Source organism: Meriones unguiculatus, chromosome 2 (assembly GCF_030254825.1).
Source record: "Meriones unguiculatus strain TT.TT164.6M chromosome 2, Bangor_MerUng_6.1, whole genome shotgun sequence".
Taxonomy (NCBI): Eukaryota; Metazoa; Chordata; class Mammalia; order Rodentia; family Muridae; genus Meriones; species Meriones unguiculatus.
In genome coordinates this window covers 137,007,152-137,028,290 of record NC_083350.1, presented here as the reverse complement: position 1 = coordinate 137,028,290, position 21,139 = coordinate 137,007,152, and the positions used below count along the sequence as shown (strand labels likewise).

The 21,139-nt window shown below is 43.5% G+C and overlaps 1 protein-coding gene across 5 annotated transcripts in view; it reads right to left on the bottom strand.

The window, feature by feature from the left end:
* Pld1 (phospholipase D1) overlaps positions 1-21,139 on the bottom strand; it is a 215,427-nt gene that overhangs the window by 83,798 nt on the left and 110,490 nt on the right. For all 5 annotated transcript variants that reach the window (XM_060378160.1, XM_060378159.1, XM_021645734.2 and 2 more), the window contains 5 exons: positions 19,951-20,009; positions 18,541-18,633; positions 15,139-15,291; positions 12,020-12,169; positions 10,930-11,013 (listed from right to left, as the gene is read on the bottom strand). In XM_060378160.1, the coding sequence (XP_060234143.1) occupies positions 10,930-11,013; positions 12,020-12,169; positions 15,139-15,291; positions 18,541-18,633; positions 19,951-20,009 (539 nt within the window). The remainder of the gene's footprint in view (positions 1-10,929; positions 11,014-12,019; positions 12,170-15,138; positions 15,292-18,540; positions 18,634-19,950; positions 20,010-21,139) is intronic.

The following is a 21,139-nucleotide window of genomic DNA, read 5'->3' as shown; positions in this document are numbered from 1 at the left end:
TCCCAATATTTCTACCATTTTCTTCTTTGCTGGTATAGCCTACCCTCCACTACTAAATTTGCATATCTTGTATTTGTGCAACTAGAGTTGACTTGATCCTGGACAATGAAATATTTGGCAGGGTAAATGAGGAAGTTTCCCCTTGATGGAACACACACATACACACACACACACACACACACACGCACGCACGCACGCACGCACGCACGCACGCACGTACGCACACATGCATACATGCATATATGCACACCACAGCAGAAAAAAGACCTGGCCATGTTTGCTGCTGTAGGGTAGACACTCTATGGGACAGGAAGCTTAGAACGGTAAAAACATAGTGAAATTCTAAGAGGATAACCAGAACCCTGATAGAGCTAGGCTACTTCCCCCAACCTCAGGATTGCTCAACTCTGGTACCTCACTAAAAGAGACAGAGCTTGACTTCCAGTTTCAAAGGCAGAGTCCACGAGAACCCGGGGCTTTCTGAGAAAGAACACTGGCCTTATTAGATCCGGTGAAGTTGGAAGCTATCCCCTGGGTGCTTCTCCTTTAGTAAGCCCAGCCACAAGGCAGCCAAGAACATCTGCAGAGTCACACTCCCCCGACCCCCCTGCTAGGGTCTAAAGGCAACTCCAGTTCAATCTATATCTGGCGTAACACCTCTGTAATGAGGGGCAGCAACAAAAACAACCCCTCTCCCCAGAAAAGGGAGGGCCGGAGGAGCAAGGCACAGTGTGGGTTTACATGGGCCTCCAAGAGGTACTCTAACCTGAGGGAAAGCAGGATTTGCAAGAGACAAAAAGACTAGGAGAGATCTTTTCTATGCTCTTTTTTTTTAATCGATTTTAAAACAAAGCCAGCTTCAGCGGGCAGGAAAGGTCAGCATGATCGCTGCAAAGTGCTGCCTTCGGGGCAGGACAGGACCATTGCACTGAGGAACTCACAGTAGCAGAGGTTACCTGCATAAGACCTGTATGAGAGCTAGCCAGTCAAACTCCAGGAGTGGTGGAGGGACCACAAAGTGAACACCCAGCTGAGGATCGGATGCTGGCTGCTGGGGACAGTCCATTTTGTTTAGGGGTGTGGTCCCTGGGACCTTGGCCAAGTTCCAGTGGCTAGCCCTATGCCTTACTTTCATACACATGCTATGCATACATACAGACGACACTAATTAGATATGGTGAGTTGAAAGGGGAGGACATGAGGAAGGGAGCCTAAGATGAACTGAAGGGGGGAATGTAATAAAAATACATTGTGCACATGTATGAAAGTCTCAAGAGAAAATACATATTAGAAAACAAAACCTTCATGTTCTGTGAAAGAAGTAAAAAGCTTTCTTCCTAAAAATTAAGAGAAAATTATTCTTAAAATTTGAAAACCAATGTATTTAACATTAGTTGAAAAAAAAAAAGGAAGAAGGAAAATTAAAACCAGAATAAAACATGCAGCGGAAACTGGCAAAATTCAATATCCCAATCACAATCAAATTTCTGTTTTCAAAATTATTTTATTTCATATGTATTGGTGTTTTGCCTGCATGTGTGTCTGTGTGAGGGTGTCAGATCCTCTGGAACTGGACAGTTGTGAGCTGCCATGTGGATGCTGGGAATTGAACCCCGGTCCTTTGGAAGAGTAGCCAGTGCTCTTAACCACTGAGGCATCTCTCCAGGCCCCACAATTGAAATTATTAAAAAAGAAGAAATAGAAGTGAGCTTTCTTGGGGCTGGAGGGATGGTTCAGAGATCGAAAGTACTTCCTGTTCTTTCAAAGGACCTGAGTTCAGTTCTCAGCACCCACGGTGGAGGGCTCACAACTGCCTGTTACCCCGTCTCCAGGCCACGTGATGCCTTTGTCTGGTCTCTGGGAACACTTTCTTTGTGGCATATACGTGCGCACACGCGTGCACACGCAAATAGCTTTTAATAAAAAAAAATGATGTGAACCTGCTCAATAAAGAGCACATATTCAAAATGGACCCCAATGTCATATCACTGTTAAGAGCCTGAATTCTCTTAATGTTGGGAAAACGGCACGAGGGCAATACTGCATAACTACTCATCTTGTGGTGGCTCGAGCCAGTGCAAGAAGGCAAGAGAATAAAATGTAAAGCAAACCAATCAGAAAGCCAGAGGCTAAACTGTCTTCATTCCCAAGACATGTCACAGAAGGAGAAAACCCCAAAGAATCTACAAAAATTCGCCAGCCCTAATAAGCAAAGTTAGCACTGTCACAAGAACTAAAGTCAATGTACAAAAATTTTCCTGTTATGATAACATTAAAAGTTAAAGTGCTCACGGATAAGTTTGTCAAATCGTACATAGAGGTCCCCGACATTGGTTGGTAAGATGACTCAGTGAGTATGGGTGCTTGCTGCCAAGCCTGAGCGCGCCTGGGCACCTGCAGGCGCCTGGGCGCTCGCGCCATCCCAAGAACCTTTATGGTAGAAGAGAATTGACTCCTGCAAATTGTCCTCTGTCCCCAACGTGGGTGTCGTGGCATGCAAACATTAACTGAAAAGCTTGGTGAAAGGTAGAAAAAGAAATTGAAGCGGCATGGAATCAGGGCTAAGTTTATTGGTTACTGATCTGCAAGGAAATCCTGGGAATGGGATCAGCACAGAGATCCAGAAAACTACAGTTCCAGCTTGACAAGGAAGAACAGCGTTCCTGGCTGTGCCAGGGCAGCCACAGAGAGCCCACAAAAGGCAGTTCACGTGAGCCCCAGTGTCTCAGCTCCTAATGCAGACACTGTTTAAGAATCACATGTCGGAGCAGGGTGCGTCAAGACTACTGTTTAGTCCTAGTGGACTAAAAAAAGGAAGCCACGAGAAATTAGAAAACAGTTGAGGGACCATGGAGAGTGGAGGGTGGGGCCTCAAAGAAAGCAGTCCCAGAAATCTGCTATGATCTTCTGGCTCATTCGCAAGCTGTCCTTGTGGGGATTTGATCCACAACAAAATCAACTAAGGAGTTTGAGGAACTGCAGCCACAGGTCAGAACTAGATTGCAATAGATTTCAACCATGCGCCAGAAAACCATGTCAGAAATAAACCACCAGGTGGCGCACACTATATGGGTCAGAGACCAGCCTAAGCATAGGCTTTGGTACTAAAACTGGCATTAATAGTGGTAGACTTCATCCAGACAGAAACTAAACAGAGAAATAATGAAACTAACAGATGTTATGAAGCAAATGGACCTAACTGATATCTACAGAACATTTCACTCAAGCACAAAAAAATATGCCTTCTTCTCAGCACCTCACGGAAACTTTTCCAAAATTGACCATGTACTTGGACACAAAGCAAGTCTAAACATATGTAAGAAAATTGAAACAACTCCTTGTATCCTATCAGACTACCATAGATTTAAGGTGGAATTCTAGAATTCAATGAAAATGAACACACGCCATACCCAAACTTGTGGGACCCAATGGAAGCAGTGCTAAGAGGAAAGTTCATAACACTAAGTGCTTTCCTAAAGGAACTGGAGAGACCTCACACCATAGGTTTAAAAGCACACCTGAAAGCTCTAGAACAAAAATAAGCAGACGCACCCAAGAGGCAGGAAATAATCAGACTCAGGGCTGAAATCAATAAATTAGAAACAAAGAGAACACCACAAAGAATCAATGAAACCAAAAGTTGGTTCTTTGAGAAAAGCAACAAGACAGACAAACCCTTAGCCAAGCTAAGTAAAAGGCAGAGAGACACTATCCAAATTAACAAAATTAGAAATGAAAAGGGGGATATTGCAACAGACACTGAGGAAATCCAATCATTAGGTCTTACTTCAAAAATCTGTATTCCAGAAAATTTGAAAAATCTAAATGAAATGAACAATTTTCATGATAGGTATCACTTACCAACATTCTTCATAGATATTTAACTTACATGGATATTTAACTTTAAATTAAGATCAAGTAAGCAATTTAAATAGGCCTTATAACCCCTAAGGAAAAAGAAGCAGTCATTAAAAATCTTCTAACCAAAGAAGCTCAGGGACAGATGGCTTAGGCACAAAATTCTACCAGACATTCAGAGAGCTAATACCAACACTCCTCAAATTATTCCACAAAATAAAAACAGAAAGAGAACTGCCAAATTCATTTTATGAGGCCACAGTTACTCTGATATGTATACCACATACCAAGAAAGTAAATTTGAGACCAGTCTCCCTTATAAACATTAATGCAAAAATACTCAATAAAATATTCACAAATTAAGTTTAAGAACAAATTGAAAACATCATCTACCAGGATCAAGTAGGCTTTATCCTAGGGATGCAGGGGTAGCTCAACATAGGAAAACCCATCAATGAAATCCACCATATAAACAAACTGGAAAAATCCTACATGATCATCTCATTAGATGCTGAGAAAGCTTTGACAAAGTCCAACACCCCTTCATGATAAAAGTCTTGGAGAGATCAAGGATACAAGGCCCATACCTAAACATAATAATGCAATATACAGCAAGCTGAAACCAACATCAAATTAAATGGAGAGAAACCTAATTCCACTAAAATCAGGAACAAGATATGGCTGCTCACTCTCTCTCTGTCTATTCAATACAGTATTTGAAGTTCCAACTAGAGCAATAAGACAACTGAAGGAGATACAAATTGGAAAAGAAGAAGTCAAAGTCTCACTACTGGTAGAAGATATGATGGTTATACATAAGTGACCCAAAAAAATTCTACCAGGGAGCGCCAACAGCTGATAAACTGTGACTGGATCAGCAAAGTGACTGGATACAAAATTAACCAAAAACAATCAGTAGCCCTTTTGTATATAAATAATAAATGGGCTGAGAAAAAAAATTAGGGAAACAAAACCCTTCACAATAGCCACAAATAATAAAAAATTATCTTGGTGTAAGTCTAACCAATCAAGTAAAAGACCTGTATGACAAGAACTTCAAGTCGCTGAAGAAAGAAACTGAAGAAGATATCAGAAGATGGAAAGATCTCCATGCTCATGGATTGGCAGGATTAACATAGTAAAAACGGCCATCTTACCCAAAGCAGTCTATTGATTCAATGCAATTCTCTTCAAAATTCCAACACAGTTCTTTATATACCTTGAAAGAACAATACTCAACTTTATATAGAAAAAAGAACCCAGGATAGCTAAAATAATCCTGTACAACAAAAGAACTTCTGGAGGTATCACCACCCCTGATTTCAAGGTGTACTGCAGAGCAACAGTAGTAAAAACTGCATGGTATTAACACTAAAATCAGACAGGTTGTTCAGTGGAATCAAATTGACGACCCAGAAGTAAACCCACACACCTATGGATACTTGATTTTTGACAAAGAGGCCAAAACCATACAATGGAAAAAAAGATAGCATCTTCTAAAAATGGTGCTAGTCTGACTGAATGGCTGTGTGCAGAAGAATGCAACAGATCCATATTTAGTACCCTGAACAAAACTCAAGTTCAAGCGTATCAAAGACATCAACATAAGATGGGATACACTAAATCTGTTAGAAGAGAAAGTGGGGAATAACCTTGAACACATTGGCACAGGAGACAACTTCCTGAACAGAACACCAAAAGCTCAGGCACTATGATCAACAATAAATGGAACCTCACGAAACTGAAAGGTTCTGCAAGGTGAAGGACAGTGTCAAAAGGACAAAATAGCAGCCTACAGAATGGGAAAAGATCTTCATCAACCCTATGTCTGACAGAGAGCTGATATCCAAAAAATGTAAAGAATTAAAAAAAATAGACATCAACAAACAACCCAATTAAAAAATTTGCATACAGATCTAAACAGAAGTCTCAACAGAGAAATACCAAATGGCAGAGAAGCAACATCTCAACATCCTTATTCATTAGGGAAATGCAAATCAAAACAACTCTGGGAATCCACCTGTCAGAATGGCTGAGACCAAAAACCAAAGTGACAGCACATGCTGGAGAGGGTGTGGAGAAAGAGGAACACTCCTCCGTTGTTGGTGGGAGTGCAAACTTGTACAACCACTGTGAAAATCAATTTGGTGGTTTCTCAGAAAATTGGGACTAGTTCTACCTCAAGACACAGCTATAACACTCCTGGGCACATTCACCTGAATGATGCTCCACCATACAAGGACATTTGCTCAACTATGTTCATAGCAGCTTTACTTGGAATAGTCAGAAACTGGAAACAACCCAGATGTCCCTCAACTGAAGAATGGATAAAGAAACTGAGATACATTTATACAATGGAATACTACTGAGCTATTAAAAAGAAGGACATCATGAAATTTGCAGGCAAATGGATGGAAGTAAACATGATCATCCTGAATGAGATAACCCAGACCCAGAAAGACAAACATGATATGTCCTCACTTATAAGTGGATATTAACCATAAAGTACAGGATAACTATGCTACAATCCACAGACCCTAAGTTCCAGAACCCACAGAAGCTAAGTTACAAAGAGGGCCCAACGTGCTGGGGGGGGGGCATAAGAGGAAATGCTTGAATCTCACTGAGAAGGGGATATAGCATAGACATCAGGGATGGGTAGAGGGAGGGAACTGGGTGAGGGGTGGGGTAGAGAGGTGAGCAGGAGGGATCAGGATGGGGGAAGATGATGGGACAGCGTACAGGAGAGAGAGAACTGGGATGGGGGGGCATCTCTGGGACAAGCTGGAAACCTAGGACCATAGGAACTCCCAGGAGTCTATGAGGGTGACCCTAGCTAAGACTCCATGGGGGACATGGAGCCTGAAACGGCCATCTTCTGCAACCACAAAAGACTTTTGATGGAGGGATGGGGACACCAACCTAGCCACAGCATCTTAGACCCACAATTTCTCCTGCCAACAAGATGAGCAGACATTGAAGGAATGGCCAACCAATGACTGGCCCTGCTTGAGACCCATGTCATGGGGGAGAGACCACCCCATACATATTAATGATACTCTGCTATGCTTCTATGATTGCAGACAGGAGCCTAGTATAACTGTCATCTGAGAAGCTTCACCCAGCAACTGATGGAAACAGATGCAGAGTCCCATAGCCAAACATTAGGCAGAGCTTTGGGGAACTCTATGGAAGAAGAGGACGAAGGATTTAAGGAGCCAGAGAGGTCAAAGGCACTACAAGAAAACACACAGAACCAACTCACCTGGGCCTATAGAGGCCCACAGAGACTGAACCACCAAACAGAGAGCATACTTAGGATGGACCTAAGCCCTCTGCATATTTGTAACATGGTGCTGCTCAGGCTTCATATGAGACTCCTAATAGCAGGAACAGGTGCTATCTCTGACTCTGTTACCCACCTTGGGATCTGTTTTCCCTAACCAGGCAGTCTTGCCTAGCCACAGTAGGAGAAGATGCTCTAATCCTACTATAGCTTGATATGCCAAGAAGGTTGATATTCTTGGGAGGCCTCCCTTTTTCTGAGTTTCTTCTGAGGAGAAAGAGAAGAGTGAAAGGGAGGGACTGAAGGAGAAGAGGGAGGGGAAACTGATCAGGATGTAAAACAAATAAATTAATAAAAAGAAAAGAAAGAAAACACCCACCCCTAAAAATGAATGAATTAATGAATGAATGAATGAGTAGATAGATAGATAGATAGATAGATAGATAGATAGATAGATAGATAGATGGCCTGGCAGTTAAGGGGACTTGTTGATCTTGAAGAGGACCCAGGTTCAGTTCCCCGTACTAAATGATAGTTCATAACCACCGCGACTCCAGTTCCAGGAGAGCTGACACCTCTTCCAAACTCTACCAGCATGTGCTGCATACACATATGTGCAGACAAACACACATACACACAAAAGTGAAATAATTTAAAGCTAACTGCTTGGAACTTTCTACCTAATCCAAATGAGGCCATGGCCTGCTAAAGAAGACACTCTCTGCATAATTAAGTCAGACTAAAAGTCTTGGCCTGGAGCAGTAGTGCACATCTTTTAATCCCAGCAGAAGCAGAGGCAGAAGAGCCAGGTGGACCTCTGAGCTCAGGGACAGTCTGATCTACAGGGCAAGTGCCAGGATAGCCAAGCTACACAGAGGAACCCTGTCACTAAAAAGGAGGAGGAGGAAGATAAGGAAGGAAGGAAGGAAGGAAGGAAGGAAGGAAGGAAGGAAGGAAGGAAGGAAGGAAGGAAGGAAGGAAGGAAGGAACTGAAAGTCTTATATCCTCATGTGAAATTTTCTAGATTATAACTTTTAAAATACTGGGCACACAGCAAAAAAATCAGCTTGCATGAAGTGTGTGTGTGTGTGTGTGTGTGTAAACAAACTGCACATTTGGAGGTCAGAAGACAATTTGTAGGAGTCAGTTTTCTCATACAACCATATAGGATCCAGGACTGAATCTTGGGTCGTTAGGCATAGTGGTGGCAAGTGCCTTTATGCACTGAGTCATCTCACTGTTCTGATTATCTAGTTTAATCCCTTATCAGATAGGATTTAAAAAAAAAAAAAAACAACACTACGATATGTATAGATGAATGGAAAGAGAAAGAGATATCAAGATCCTGAAAATTCTAAAATGGAAAATACAACCACAAAAATAGAAAAACAAGAGTACCAAACTTGCCTTCATTGGCTCCGCTTATGGAGAGCTGACCCAGTAAGTTTGAGTATAGGGGCAGATGAGATCACTCCATGGTTAACAGTGTGTGCCACCAAGCCTGATGAGTTTGAGGCCTGGGACCCATTTGGTGAAAAGAGAGAACTGGCTCCTATAAGTTGTCCTCTGACCTCCACATGGGGTGGCTGTGGCACATGCATGTACACACACACACAAACCTACATGTGCATACAAAATAAATAAATAAATGTGAATTGAGAGAGAGAGGGAAAAAAAAGAATATCCAACAAAGAGGAAAAACATTTAAAAATATAAATTTGGAGACTGGTAAGACAACATGGAAAGGAGAAATCTTTGAGTTACTAGAAGCTTTGAAGAGGACTTATTTAAAATCTGAGGAGACAAGGATAAAACTTTCTCAAAGCTGGCTAGAGATACAAGACAATAAATTCAAGAGCCTCAGGGCAGCAAACAAGATAGCCCCCAAATCATAACCAAACTACTGAAAACCAAAGAGTCCGAAATTTGTTAAAGCACTTAAGAACAAAATTGTCTATTGCTGAAATTTTCTCCTCAGAAGTTCTAAAGGCCAGAATGGAAAGGACTGTTTGACAAGAATGCATCCTGGACAATTAAGACAGCTCTGTTCAGAAGGAACTCTCCAGGGCTGCAGAAGAGAAAGAAGGGCAATGGGAGGGAGAGAGGGGAGGGGGAAAGGAGGGGAATGGCTCTAAAATGATAAACAAGTGTCTGAAAAGTTCATGAGAACATGCTCACTGTTTAAAGGAACCACTGACAAAAATAATAAAAACCACAAGATGCTGCTGTGTGCTTCCTGAGGCCTTTTTTTTTTTTTTTTTTTTTTTTTTTTTCAGCTGAGGGAGAAGTTACTGCGGGGTTTCATTTCAGAGTGTGTGTTGTAATAAGATGTGGCCCAGGACGGCTGTGGAAAGGAGAGGAGGAATCACATAGGTTTGGGGTCCTTAGGTGTTAAAATGGGGGTCTGACTTTTACTGTCCAGAACCTTCAAAGGAGACATTACTTTCTTCCACAGAAAATATGGCATCACTTTCAGTCACTCATGTCCTTGCTCAAGTTGTAGGGATATTTTTATAAATAGACTTTGGACTAATTTTTGTGAGTGCTTAGGAAGTATTCAGTATTAGCTGGAGAGATGGCTCAGTGGTGAAGAGCACTGGCTGTTCTTCCAAAGGACTGTGGTTGGATTCCCAGAACCCTCATGGTGACTCACAACCATCAACAATGTGATCTAGTGCCCTCTTCTGGCACGCGGATAGAGCACTCATATACTAAACAAACATACAAACAAATAAATAACTTTTAAAAAATGTCAAGCTGGGTGGTGGCGGCAGTGACACACACCTTTAATCCCTGGGCCATACAGTTAATACTAGTCAGACAGGGATACAAAGCAGGGCCTTATCTCTCAAAGGGGAGTAGAGTGGACGTTGAAATCCATTTCAGTTCCTTCAAGGATAACACATTCATTTCCATCACAGTCAGTGTAGGCATCTGTAACGGGTTTCAACTTTCTAAGATGGTGAGTAACTGGAACTGAAGTCGGACTACAAATATAAAGCCTACACCAACTCTATGGGTCCACTTCCTCAAGAACTAATGAGCTTTAGACAGTGAGATTTCCAGTGACTTTAATAAGCATCTTGACACAACTATTTCAGTGTCAGAAGGAAAGTTGAGGAGCTATTCCTTAGACCCAGTAAAGGACACGCTAAGAGATGGGAAGACCTAGGCAGGACGTGCTTTCCTGACTCCACAGCCACCCTTGCGTGGTAGCACATCTATGAACACAAATATTTGTACATCTGCTTCTAAACCATTCAAGCTAAATTAAACATTTTAAGGAGATGTTTGCAATAGCTAACTTTGGCTGTCAACTTGATAAAATCTAGAAATCACCTTGGAAACAAAGCTCCAGGCAGGTCTGTGAGGGACTCTTTAGACTGAGTTATCTGAACTGGGAGAGCATCGTCTGTGGGTTGGCATCCCACACCGTATAAAGAAAAGAGTGAGCAGGACAGGGCATTCATCTCCCTCTGCTTCCTCGCAGTGAAGTGATAGCCCCTCATATGCCTGCCACCAGGCCTACCCACCACGGCATGATGGGCTGTACCCTCAACCTGTGAGCCATGACAGACCCTTCCTCCTTTAGGTTACCTCTGTGACAACAATGAGGAAGTTGGCCAATATAACATCCGAAGTACAGGTTTTAGAAAGTCTTTCACTGGCATCTACTCTTTAGTTGATTGAGACTGGGCCAAGCCATCACTGCTACTGTTGGTTCCCAGTAGCACATTTCCAAACATAGAAGCTTCCAGACAGCACTCTCATGGACAGATACTAACCACCAGTCTGTGATAAAAATCTCCTCCGATGCCCCTTCCATTGCATTTGCGATATCTTCAAAGTAACCTTTGGCATTCACATACCTGCAAGATAAAGGATTTGTTCCTTTTTTTACTTTTTTGTTTTGATAGGTTTTTTTTGTTTGTTTTTATAAAACAAGACCAAAAAAAAAAAAAAAAAAAACAATAAAAATATATTCTAGGGTAAGGCAAAGCAAAGAGGGCTCTGCCTGGTCTCCATCACCATCATGTTACTTTGAGTAACTGGAAACAAGATTGAAAACATCATTTTGCCTCCCTCTATCACCTAGGAGAGGCAGTGAGGAAACAGACCCAAGAGATTTTTGCAAAGACAGCAACATGTTAATAGATCTTATAGAGCCTCTTTTATCATATAGGCTTTTCTCCTGAGATTAAAAACACACCAGCTCAAACCCACGAATAGGAAATGATTGAAATAAACCTCCATTTGTTCCTTCAAGACATATATGAAGTTACGTTTTGCTTTTCTTTTTAGAACTGGGTCTCAGTCAGCTTAGGCTGACCTCTGAATCGAAACACGACCTTAAACTATTGATCTCCTGCCTTCACTTCCCATTTGCTGGGATTACAAACCTGTAATTACAAATCCCTGGTTTTATGAGGTGCTGGGGATCCAACCAGGGATTCTCAAATACTCGATAAACACTGCAACTGACCTATGAACCCAGCCTTGAAGATGATTTTAAAAATCAAAGTTCTATCTAGGCTCAGTGGTGCAGTCTTGCACATACAGCACTTGGGCAGTGAGGGCAGGAAGATGAGGAGTTCAAGGTCATCTTTGACTACATTGCAAGTTCAAGGCCAGTCTCGGGTTCACAAAATCCTATCTCACAAAACAAATCAAACTTCCAAATCTAAAGGCAGATAAGTCCTACCACTAAAAATCTTCCAAAACCAAAACTGAAAAACCAACCTGTGATCTAATGGCGCAGGAGAGGCAAGACCTTGGGAGATCACTGAGTAATCGCTGGTGTAGTTTTGAACTGATTCCAGGTGAATTTAAGCCATTATAATATAAGATGAATACCTATGAGCAAATATACCTTACCATTTAGCTAAAACGTTCTCCTGGACAGCCGCATAAGAACCAAAGCGATGGTCTTTGAGAAAGTCAGCGCCATGCTTCTGGACAAACTCTTCTATGGCCCCTCCCCACCACCGGGCATGTCTGTAGCTGTTACATTTTAAAATGAGTGTCCTTTAAAGAAAAGCAAAAGTAGGTGTTGGGGATTTACTCTGAGTTCTAGCTCTTAAAAGAAATTTAAAGATTAAACACACCACAGCAAACATGAATTGAACTTTTTAGTTAATGAGCATTTTTAAAGCAAGCTTCTACAACATCTCGGCAGAATTCCTCAAAGCATTCACTGTGTCAAAGCTTAGTCATTCACCAGGCTCCTTACTCATTCTTGCATGAGAGTATTTAATATAGACCTTGAACTGTGTTGGGAGGTTTTGGGATTCACACCCAGGACAAGTGGCTGAGGTTCACATTTAACCAAAGTGTACCTGGCCTCCAGGTTCTCCCAGCATCCCTTCGCCCCTACCTGTTACAGGGCATGGCACAACTGGCATATGCTGCCCTCTACCCTGAATTTTCCAGCCCAGGGGTTGGGATTCCCCTTCCACAGAAACTCTTCCCTATATAATAATCTAGACATTTTGTGCGCTTTCTCTCTCTCTCTCTCTCTCTCTCTCTCTCTCTCTCTCTCTCTCTCTCTGCATCTCCTCTCTCCTCTCTCTGCTCCTCTGTGCTTTTTCTTTCTGCGTCCCTGCCACAGCTTTTCTGTATCCCTCATGCTCCTTCTGTAAGATCAGTGAACCTGCCCAGAGCTGCCCCCAATAAAACCGCCTTTATATACTCTTATTTGGCTTGAATAGGCTCATTTCTTCAGCGGAGATAACCTATCAGGAGGTGAAGACGATGATGGGATAGGAACAGAGTGAGGTCACACTTCTGTCAGAGTTGCTGAGTCCTCCAGCGCAGTTCTCCTTGCACTGACTACCCTGCCTTCTCATGTACTTCAGGGGAGTGCTCCCTTCTCTTCTTTGACTCCAGCAAAGCTGCGGAAAGCAGCATACCCCATTCCTCTAGTCCCAGTGGGCTAGAGCAAGGGTACAAATGCCAGTCCCACCCCACGAGAGTAGATCTGAGAATACAGCATTGTGAGGGCAGTAAGCAGCCATCTTGCCACCGGAAGCAGATAGTCTGAGGATGAGGCAGATCCCATATGCCAAAGGTAAGGAAACCTAGGAAAATGTGTCTTAAGGACATATTTTAGCTTGAAAATGAATTACCCAACATGGCTGATTAACTTTGTTCTGGAAGACCCAGTTTGCATTGGGTCTTTCAATCACATAAGCAAGCTACCATAACTTCTTACAGAATTAAAAATATTGAGAATTCTGGTAGATTATAGAAAAAAAAATTTTCAGGTGTCAGAATGAGTGACCACCACCAAGAGGAGAAAATAAGTTACATAGAACTGATGTTCAAGGCGTTGGCACTAGCTGCCTTATGCCATGCTGATAGAAGTGGGACTGGCTTAGAAGGCAGAGCTTTGCTTTCATTTGATTATTTGGGCAGGGGGACCTGTATGATAATTCTCAAGAAAAGCAAGGAGGGGGCCATATGCAAGACCCTAGGACTAATTCTTTATAAATATTAGCGGTGCCCAGACAGCCCCTCTCAATGTTTCACAGATGGATGCTGGCCTTAGAAAGCTTCTGTCCAACAGAAGGGTTAACACTGGTGGGGTGTGGGGATATGAAGGTGAGATGGGGTGGGGTGGGAAAGACAGAGCCTAGCCAGGATCATGAGGGCTCTGAAGTTGCCTAGGGTCTACCTACCCTTTGGGAAAATCCGTTCTGGGAAGGCGGTTGTGTGAGAGGGATGAGTTATAAGCAGAGGCCTAGTGGTAGAGGAGGGGAAACTATTCTAAGCATAGATATAGAACGAGGGCCAGCCAGATGGCTGCATAGACAAAAGTGTTATAGGGCAAGCCTGACAACCTGAATCCCATCCCCTGAGCCCAAGTAAAGGGAGAACCGGCTTCGCAAAGGTTTCCTGTGACTTCCACATATATGATATGGCATCGGGCAACCCACTTATACATCACACACTAATATTAATAATTAATAATAAAAATAATAATAGGAAACCCAGCGAGATGGCTCAGTGGGCAGATGCACCTGCCACCATCTTTGATGACCTGAATTCAATCCCCCAGCTCCATATGGTGGAAGGAAAGGACTGACTCACACATGCACATGAATAAATTGGATGCATAAATAATAGAAGTAGCAAGATGAAGGAGGCAAAAAAAAAGTGTGTGAGAAGGGATTGTCAAGAGAACGGCTCGCACAGAACCAGATGGATGTGGTAGGGGTGTTTACAAATAAAACAGAGAGATAAAGAGCAGTAAGTAAGTAAGAAGCTGGGCTTGCTGGTTTAAGTAACAAGGCACACTTCTACTTGGAAGGAGACTGAAGAACCCTGGATTCAAACAGCTTCCCTTGGTGTGGGGAGTGGAGATAAGGAGGCTAGTAAAGAAGGCATTTCTTTAACAGTCCTGAACGTTCCCTTCTGGGATGAAAGCAGGAGGCTCCGCATTGTTTTATACCCTACACCACCCTGCACACAAGCATGCACGCAGACACACATGGCATGCATGTACTACAGTTGCTTGTTGCAACTGTACAAAGAAAAATTATGAATATTCATATGCATGAGAGTGATTACACACACACACCCCAAACACTTTTTCAAGGTGTGACTACAATCTGCCAGACATCAATACATCAATACATATGTACTCACTAATAAAATATGCAAACTACCAATTGACTCATTCGGCAAATTGATAGGGTAGCAAGCTTTGTATTCCAGATCTAGGGCATCCAATGTCCCCTTCTAACCTCTGCAGACCTCTGAATGCACTCACATGTACATACCACACACCCCTACCCATACCCCACAGTCAAAATTAAAATAAATCTTCAATTACAAACACACAAGGCAACAGTAAGTTCTTTCACTTCTGACTAAGGATGAGCTCCAAGAAACAGTTATCAACATTTAACTCTAGTTTACTCCTTTCTCATGGTGGAGAGAAAATTTTAGCCATGAAGAGAACGGAATATGTTTTAAACATTAGAAATTTCTACCTTGAAAGGTTATCGATTCGAAGTCCGTACTTCGTTTCTGTCTCTTTCCGTCCCACTTTTATTTTGAATTCTTTATCTACAAGCAGGACAAAGGCAATAGCTCCGCTGTCCGGCTTCATATATAGCAGGAAAGAGTCTTTCACGATCAACCACCTGGAAAGAGATGACAGGAGGCTTCAAAGCTGGATAACTGAAGCAAGAAAAGCAGTTACTACCAAAGCCTTGAGAAAACACCCGGGCAGGTCATGAATATAATGCCATGACTCATCTAGGGGACTTGTGCCTTTTAAAGATCGCCATGAAACAAGAGTGAGAGCGGTGGCTCAGTGGTACAATGTTTGCCTAGTGTGTACAAGGTTCTGGGGCTGATTCCTAGTGGGGGGAGGAATTGCTACAAAGCAAGACTTTCATTTGTCTTGCTCTGAGTGTGGACATCAAGCAGTTAAAAAAAAGATTCATTCATTCTTGGAAGAACATCCCTGATGTTGGCAGGAAGTACCGAAAAGGCCCTTACTGAAGAATGGAAAGGGGTGGTGTTCCCTCACCTAAACGATTATGAAAGGCAAATGAGTCCAGAAAATTGAATAACTACACCCGCGACTCCAAATATTCTGTTGTTCATTTCAAAATATTTCTGGTTTAAGGATCAATATGAATGATGTCCAACAAAACAGAAGTAGCTCTCAACAGTACTCCATTCAATTCAGTACTCAGGAGCTTCATAATGGAGTGGAGTGGCAAATTGGGAGTTGGTGTAGAAGTAACACAAGTATAGAGCAGACAAATTTCTGTCCCCAAAGGAGCTGGCGAGCCTCCTGGAGGTAGAAACCAGGATCCTTCGTGGATATATGAGTAGGTAGTAGAAGGGAAGAAGAGTGATGGTGTCTGAGCAAGCGTAGGAAGGATTCCACAGAGTGGTGCAGGGTCAAAGTCGTCCTGTTCTAGTGAAGACAGCAAAGAGCCTGGGGTGTAGGCGCCTGCAAGTGTAGGAGGGAATGTGCGTGCAGTGAGAGCTGGGCATGAGCCATGGCCGCGGCGAGGGCTGAAGAGCACCCATTCTTCCAGAAAATAAGTAGATAAGCTTAAACCAATCTAGAACAATTCCTTACTAAAACCACTGGCCATGGTATACTTCAGTGGGCTTGATGAGCAGAGCCTTAATGTAGACAAATCTACACTGGCTGCTACTTATTCTTGTTGGCATTTGGGTTTTTGTTTGAGCTGTCTCTTTCCTGGTTGGTAGAGGAGATGGGGCGGGTAGCTTTACAGTAAAGGAGGTGTGTGACAGGGACTAGATCACCGAGGTAACAGCAAGCCAGCACCTAACTACAAAAGTCAGTGAGCCTGGAGAGACAGAACACCACAATGGAACTATGGAACTGAGCCTCCTGGGCTTTCTGGTGAACAAAAACAAGAAAGGAAAAGAAAGAAGAAAGAGAGAAAGAGAGAGAGAGAGAGAGAAAGAAAGAAAGAAAGAAAGAAAGAAAGAAAGAAAGAAAGAAAGAAAGAAAGAAAGAAAGAAAGAAAGGCGTCTTGGCAGAGTTTAGTAGCTGACGCCTACCTATAATCCCAACACTTTTGAGGCCAATGCATGAGGATTGCTGTGAGTTCCAATCCAACCTGTGACACTGAGGAAGACTGTCTGAAAAATGGGGGTGGTGGTAGTTCCCACTTAAAACTTTCCTCTGTGAATTTTGAGCTGTCTTTGAAACAAGGCCACGATGAGACTTGAATGGAGGTTCACAGGCCCCATTTGCACTACCTCAACTTGTCCATCCAGAAAAAGAAGTGATTAGAATGCTTTTGATAGGTTACAGATTTTTTTTTAATTAAAAAATGGCAGGGTCTCATTATATAGGCCAAGATCAGAGATTTGCCTATCTCAGCCTTTTGAGTGTTGGAATTTAAGGCAAGCACTATCATGAGCAGCCAAAAGTTTAAAAATTGAAAAATAAGCACTGTGAATGAATGTCACCTTTAGAAGTAACTCCCATTGTTCTAAAGCCGGGCCCTCAACCTGTATGGAACCCTTCCACACCAAGAGTGTTCTCTGAAGACTGATGACATGTGCTGAGTCCTCAGCTGTAACTCAGCACATGCAAATACAGAGGTGAGCTGTCTGTAGTCTCCACCCAAACATTTGCCAAATTTAAAATGATAAAATTTCCTTCCAGGAACAATCTTAGTCTTTTCAACTGAAACATGATTCCTTCCAAAGTCTACATCAGTAGAAACGTCTTGCCCTGTCGTCCTTTGTCGGCCCACCTCTGGGGGGATAGATAGAACTGGTCCTCAGGACATTTGACTGGGCTCCCAGAGCTTCAGTGAATGCTGCAAGCCCATGCCCCTTGCCACCACAGTGCCTGGGTCTTCCCACAGCGCTCTCATCACAACTCAGATCAACAGCGCTTCTGCTGCTTCTCCGATTACATACAGCCTCATTTTCCTCAGAGCTCCGTGAGCCCAAGGGCTTGCTCCTACAGCGGCTAGCAGCTTCAGTAAGTTTTTGGTCACAAGCTTACTTTAAAGGCTGAATTCTCCTGCTGTGTGCATGTATTATGTGTACCCAACGAATGATGCTCGAATCACTTTAGAGTGTTTTTTGCTTTGGTAGGTGAGAGCATGCCCACTGTCACATTGTTCAGTTGTTGACTGATTCCTTCAATCATTAGTTCCTGGCATGTCTGAATCATCCCAAGGTGATGCTGACCAGAATCAGGACCCACTAATGGCTCCACTGATTCATCCAGCCTGGTCTGGCAGCTCAGAAGAAAAAAAAAATCCCTAGGGTTTGAAGCTTAAGTGTGGAAAGCTGTGGCTGGCACATAGCAGATGACTTAGGCGAAAGGGGAAGAGCAGTCAGCAGGGCCGCAGGAGGCTGGGAAAACACCTCCAGACAGCCCAAAAGCTTGGTGCAGCAGCCAAGCCCTACAACTCCACCCTCTTTGTTGGAGCATGGCTAACTTGTGTTATCCACGATGCTCTGGGGTCCCCTTTCCTGTTCTTTCTCCCTGTCTCCCCCCCCCCACCACTGCTTCCTCACAACATCTGTCTAACAAGCTCCCTGGTACCCTGAGGTCCTTAGCTCAGCCTCTCCCCGGGGCTCTTCACAGTTTAGGGCGAGAAGACAACTCAGGTGGGAGTCTCTGGATTTCTTTTACATTGCTCATATTCTAAGCAGGTACAGGTCAGGTTTGAGAGCTGGGCGTGATGGTAAGATCTGTAATGCCCCACTTGAGAAATAGAGAAAGGAGTACCAGGAGTTCAGGGTTCGCCTAGACCAGATGATGACTGAGTTCAGACTGGGCTAGATCTCAAGACAAAACAACCAAGCAGAGCTAGTATGTAAGGACCCAAAAGCTTAGTTTACTCGGTCAAACACACAGAACTCCCAAGTCTTACCTTTTTGACCACCGGTAGCAGGCTCTGCCCTGGCCACAGCAATTCAAACCTGGGATCCTGTGTCCCCCAGATCTTTTCATGATCATCCCTTCCCTGAAGAAGACATCACGTTAAGCCATCATGTTCACACTCACAGTTCACACTTGGCTTGTGCAGCCTCACAGGCGGAGCTACATAAACCATCTACTCTCACATAGCACCCCTCCCCCACTTGCTTATGCTCTCTTTGTCAGGGTGGGCATGCCAGCAGAGACTCTTACAGGCAGTTTGGCCAAACGTAGCCCTTTCCACACTTGTGGGCCAGAGATTCTTCAATACAATGTAGTCCTGACCTTCGTGCTAAATCCTTCCTGTAGTCACTGGGGTACAGCTGAGATGGCATGTGGCTGCAGCTGAGATGGGGAGTGCCCTCCTCTGAGTCCAGCACATTTTTACATGGCTTTACACATGGCTGTATCAACCAAGCCAAATGAAGAAAGGAGAGCAGAGCTGCTGGCTGCCAAGCAGTGATATTTTCAGCCAGGCATGGTAGCATATGCCTATCAGCCCAGCATTTGGGTAGTAGAGATAGACAAATCAGTAGTTCAAGGGCGTCCTCAGCTACACAAGAGTTCCGGGCAAGCCATGAGACTCTGTCTCAAATCAAAATCTAGTATCTTGAGTTTGAAGGATGTGCAATAACAGTAACTTGAGAAAAGGAAAATTATTTTGAAATAACTATTAGCATTGCTCTTGGCCGAGATGAAAACTGTGAGCTCTGGGGCTGGAGTGATGGCTCAGTGGGTAGGAACACTCGCTGCTCTGGCTGAGGACCCGGCACCCACATTAGTCAACTCACAGCCACCTGTGAGTCCAACTGCAGGGATCCCATCCCCCCTTCTGAACTCTGTGGAGGTGCACACACACACACACACAAACATGCGTGTCCCCATAGTTAAAATTAATTAAAAATCACTTGAAAGGTAAGCTCTTTATATGAGCAAGCCCTAGTATTGGGAAGGAAACATAGTCACTGATAAATTCCCTATCTATTTATACAACATACGTCACAAGGTATTGTTTTAAAAATAATTATGTAGAGGAGTTATAAGTAGCTTGCATACATGATCGGGTGACGGCACCTTGCGTATTTGACCTCTCATTCCTGTGAGAATACTGTGTGTTTTGAACATTCCCATGGCTGGGTTACAGGGAGTTGTTGTCGGCACACCAGAAAGATGGGCGAGCTGCAGCCACTGCTTCCTGCAGGGGCTGCTTTGCTTCCCACGAGCAAGTCACTCTAGCTCTGTCTGGAGGGAGAAGCCCGTGGAAGGCCTGGCGGTCTCATCATTGTCACCAGCTGCCGCATAAGGCATTCATACCCACCAGCTTCTTTACATCTGTCTGCAAACACCCAGCCCTGGAACTTACAGGCCCTTTGGTCCCAAATCATGGATGAAAGACAGCTGGCTTACATCAAGGAACTCTGTCTAAAACAAAAACAAAAACAGAAACAAATGAACAAACAAAAAACACTTTAGAAAACAAAATAAATCAGAAGGAAAGGAGGAAGAAAAAGAAGACGACGTTTGTGGGTTACAAAAGCCATGTACTAGGCGCTACCGGGTATGAACGCGTTGGCTCACCCCACAGACCAGAGAGGTCAATAACAACAGCACTGCACAGAGAAAGGGCTAAGTACAAGCTTACAGGCCCAGCATGCAAACCTGACACACAGCACTTGGGAGCTGAAAAGAGGATCCTTGGACCCTGTCAGCAACGGCCAGATTGGAAAAGAAAGATAAGCTGGGAATGTGGCTCTGTTGGTGGAGTGCTGGCTCAGCCAGCGCAAAGTCCCCGGTTCTGTCTGCAGCAGCTCACAAACAGGTCTCTGTTCAGAAGTTCAAGATCATCCCTTGCATCCTAATAGCAAATTAGAAATAATACAAAAACTTGACAGAGAAAACATTCGCCCAGGAATGGGGGAGGGGAGTGGCAGAGGAGATGGGTAATTGGACAAGCAACAGAATCCTGTGGGAGAAGCAGCCAGCCACAGGACAGCCATAACAGGGGCTGTCTCTGACATAAACCCAGTGACCGGCTCTTTGATCACCTCCCCTAGGGGTGTACAGCCTTGCCGGGCCACAGAGGAAGACAATGCAGCCAGTCCTGATGAGACCTGATAAACTAGAGTCAGATGGAAGGGGAGGAGGTCCTCCCCTATCAGTGGACTGGAATAGGGGCATGGGAGGAGATGAGGGAGGGAGGGCAGAAATGGGAGGGGGTGAGAGAGGGGGCTACAGCTGGGATACAAAGTGAATAAATTGTAATAAAAACGTATTTTAAAAAACCTTCAGAGCAGGGTGGGGGTGGGGCTGTACCCTCAGAGGAAGGCGCACCAGGTTTCTAACTGGGATTAACAAAGGAAACAGCCATTTTTCCTTAAAATATTTATATGTGTTAAAAAAATATCTAATACTAGTCTTGAAAGAAAAATAAGAACTGTCTCAGATCTGTCAGGATTTTTGAGGTTCAACCAACTCTTGAGCATCTTTCCTGAAGAAAGTAGGTTTTTCAAATTTAAAAGGACTTAAGTAACTTTTTTAAATGCTCCACTGAA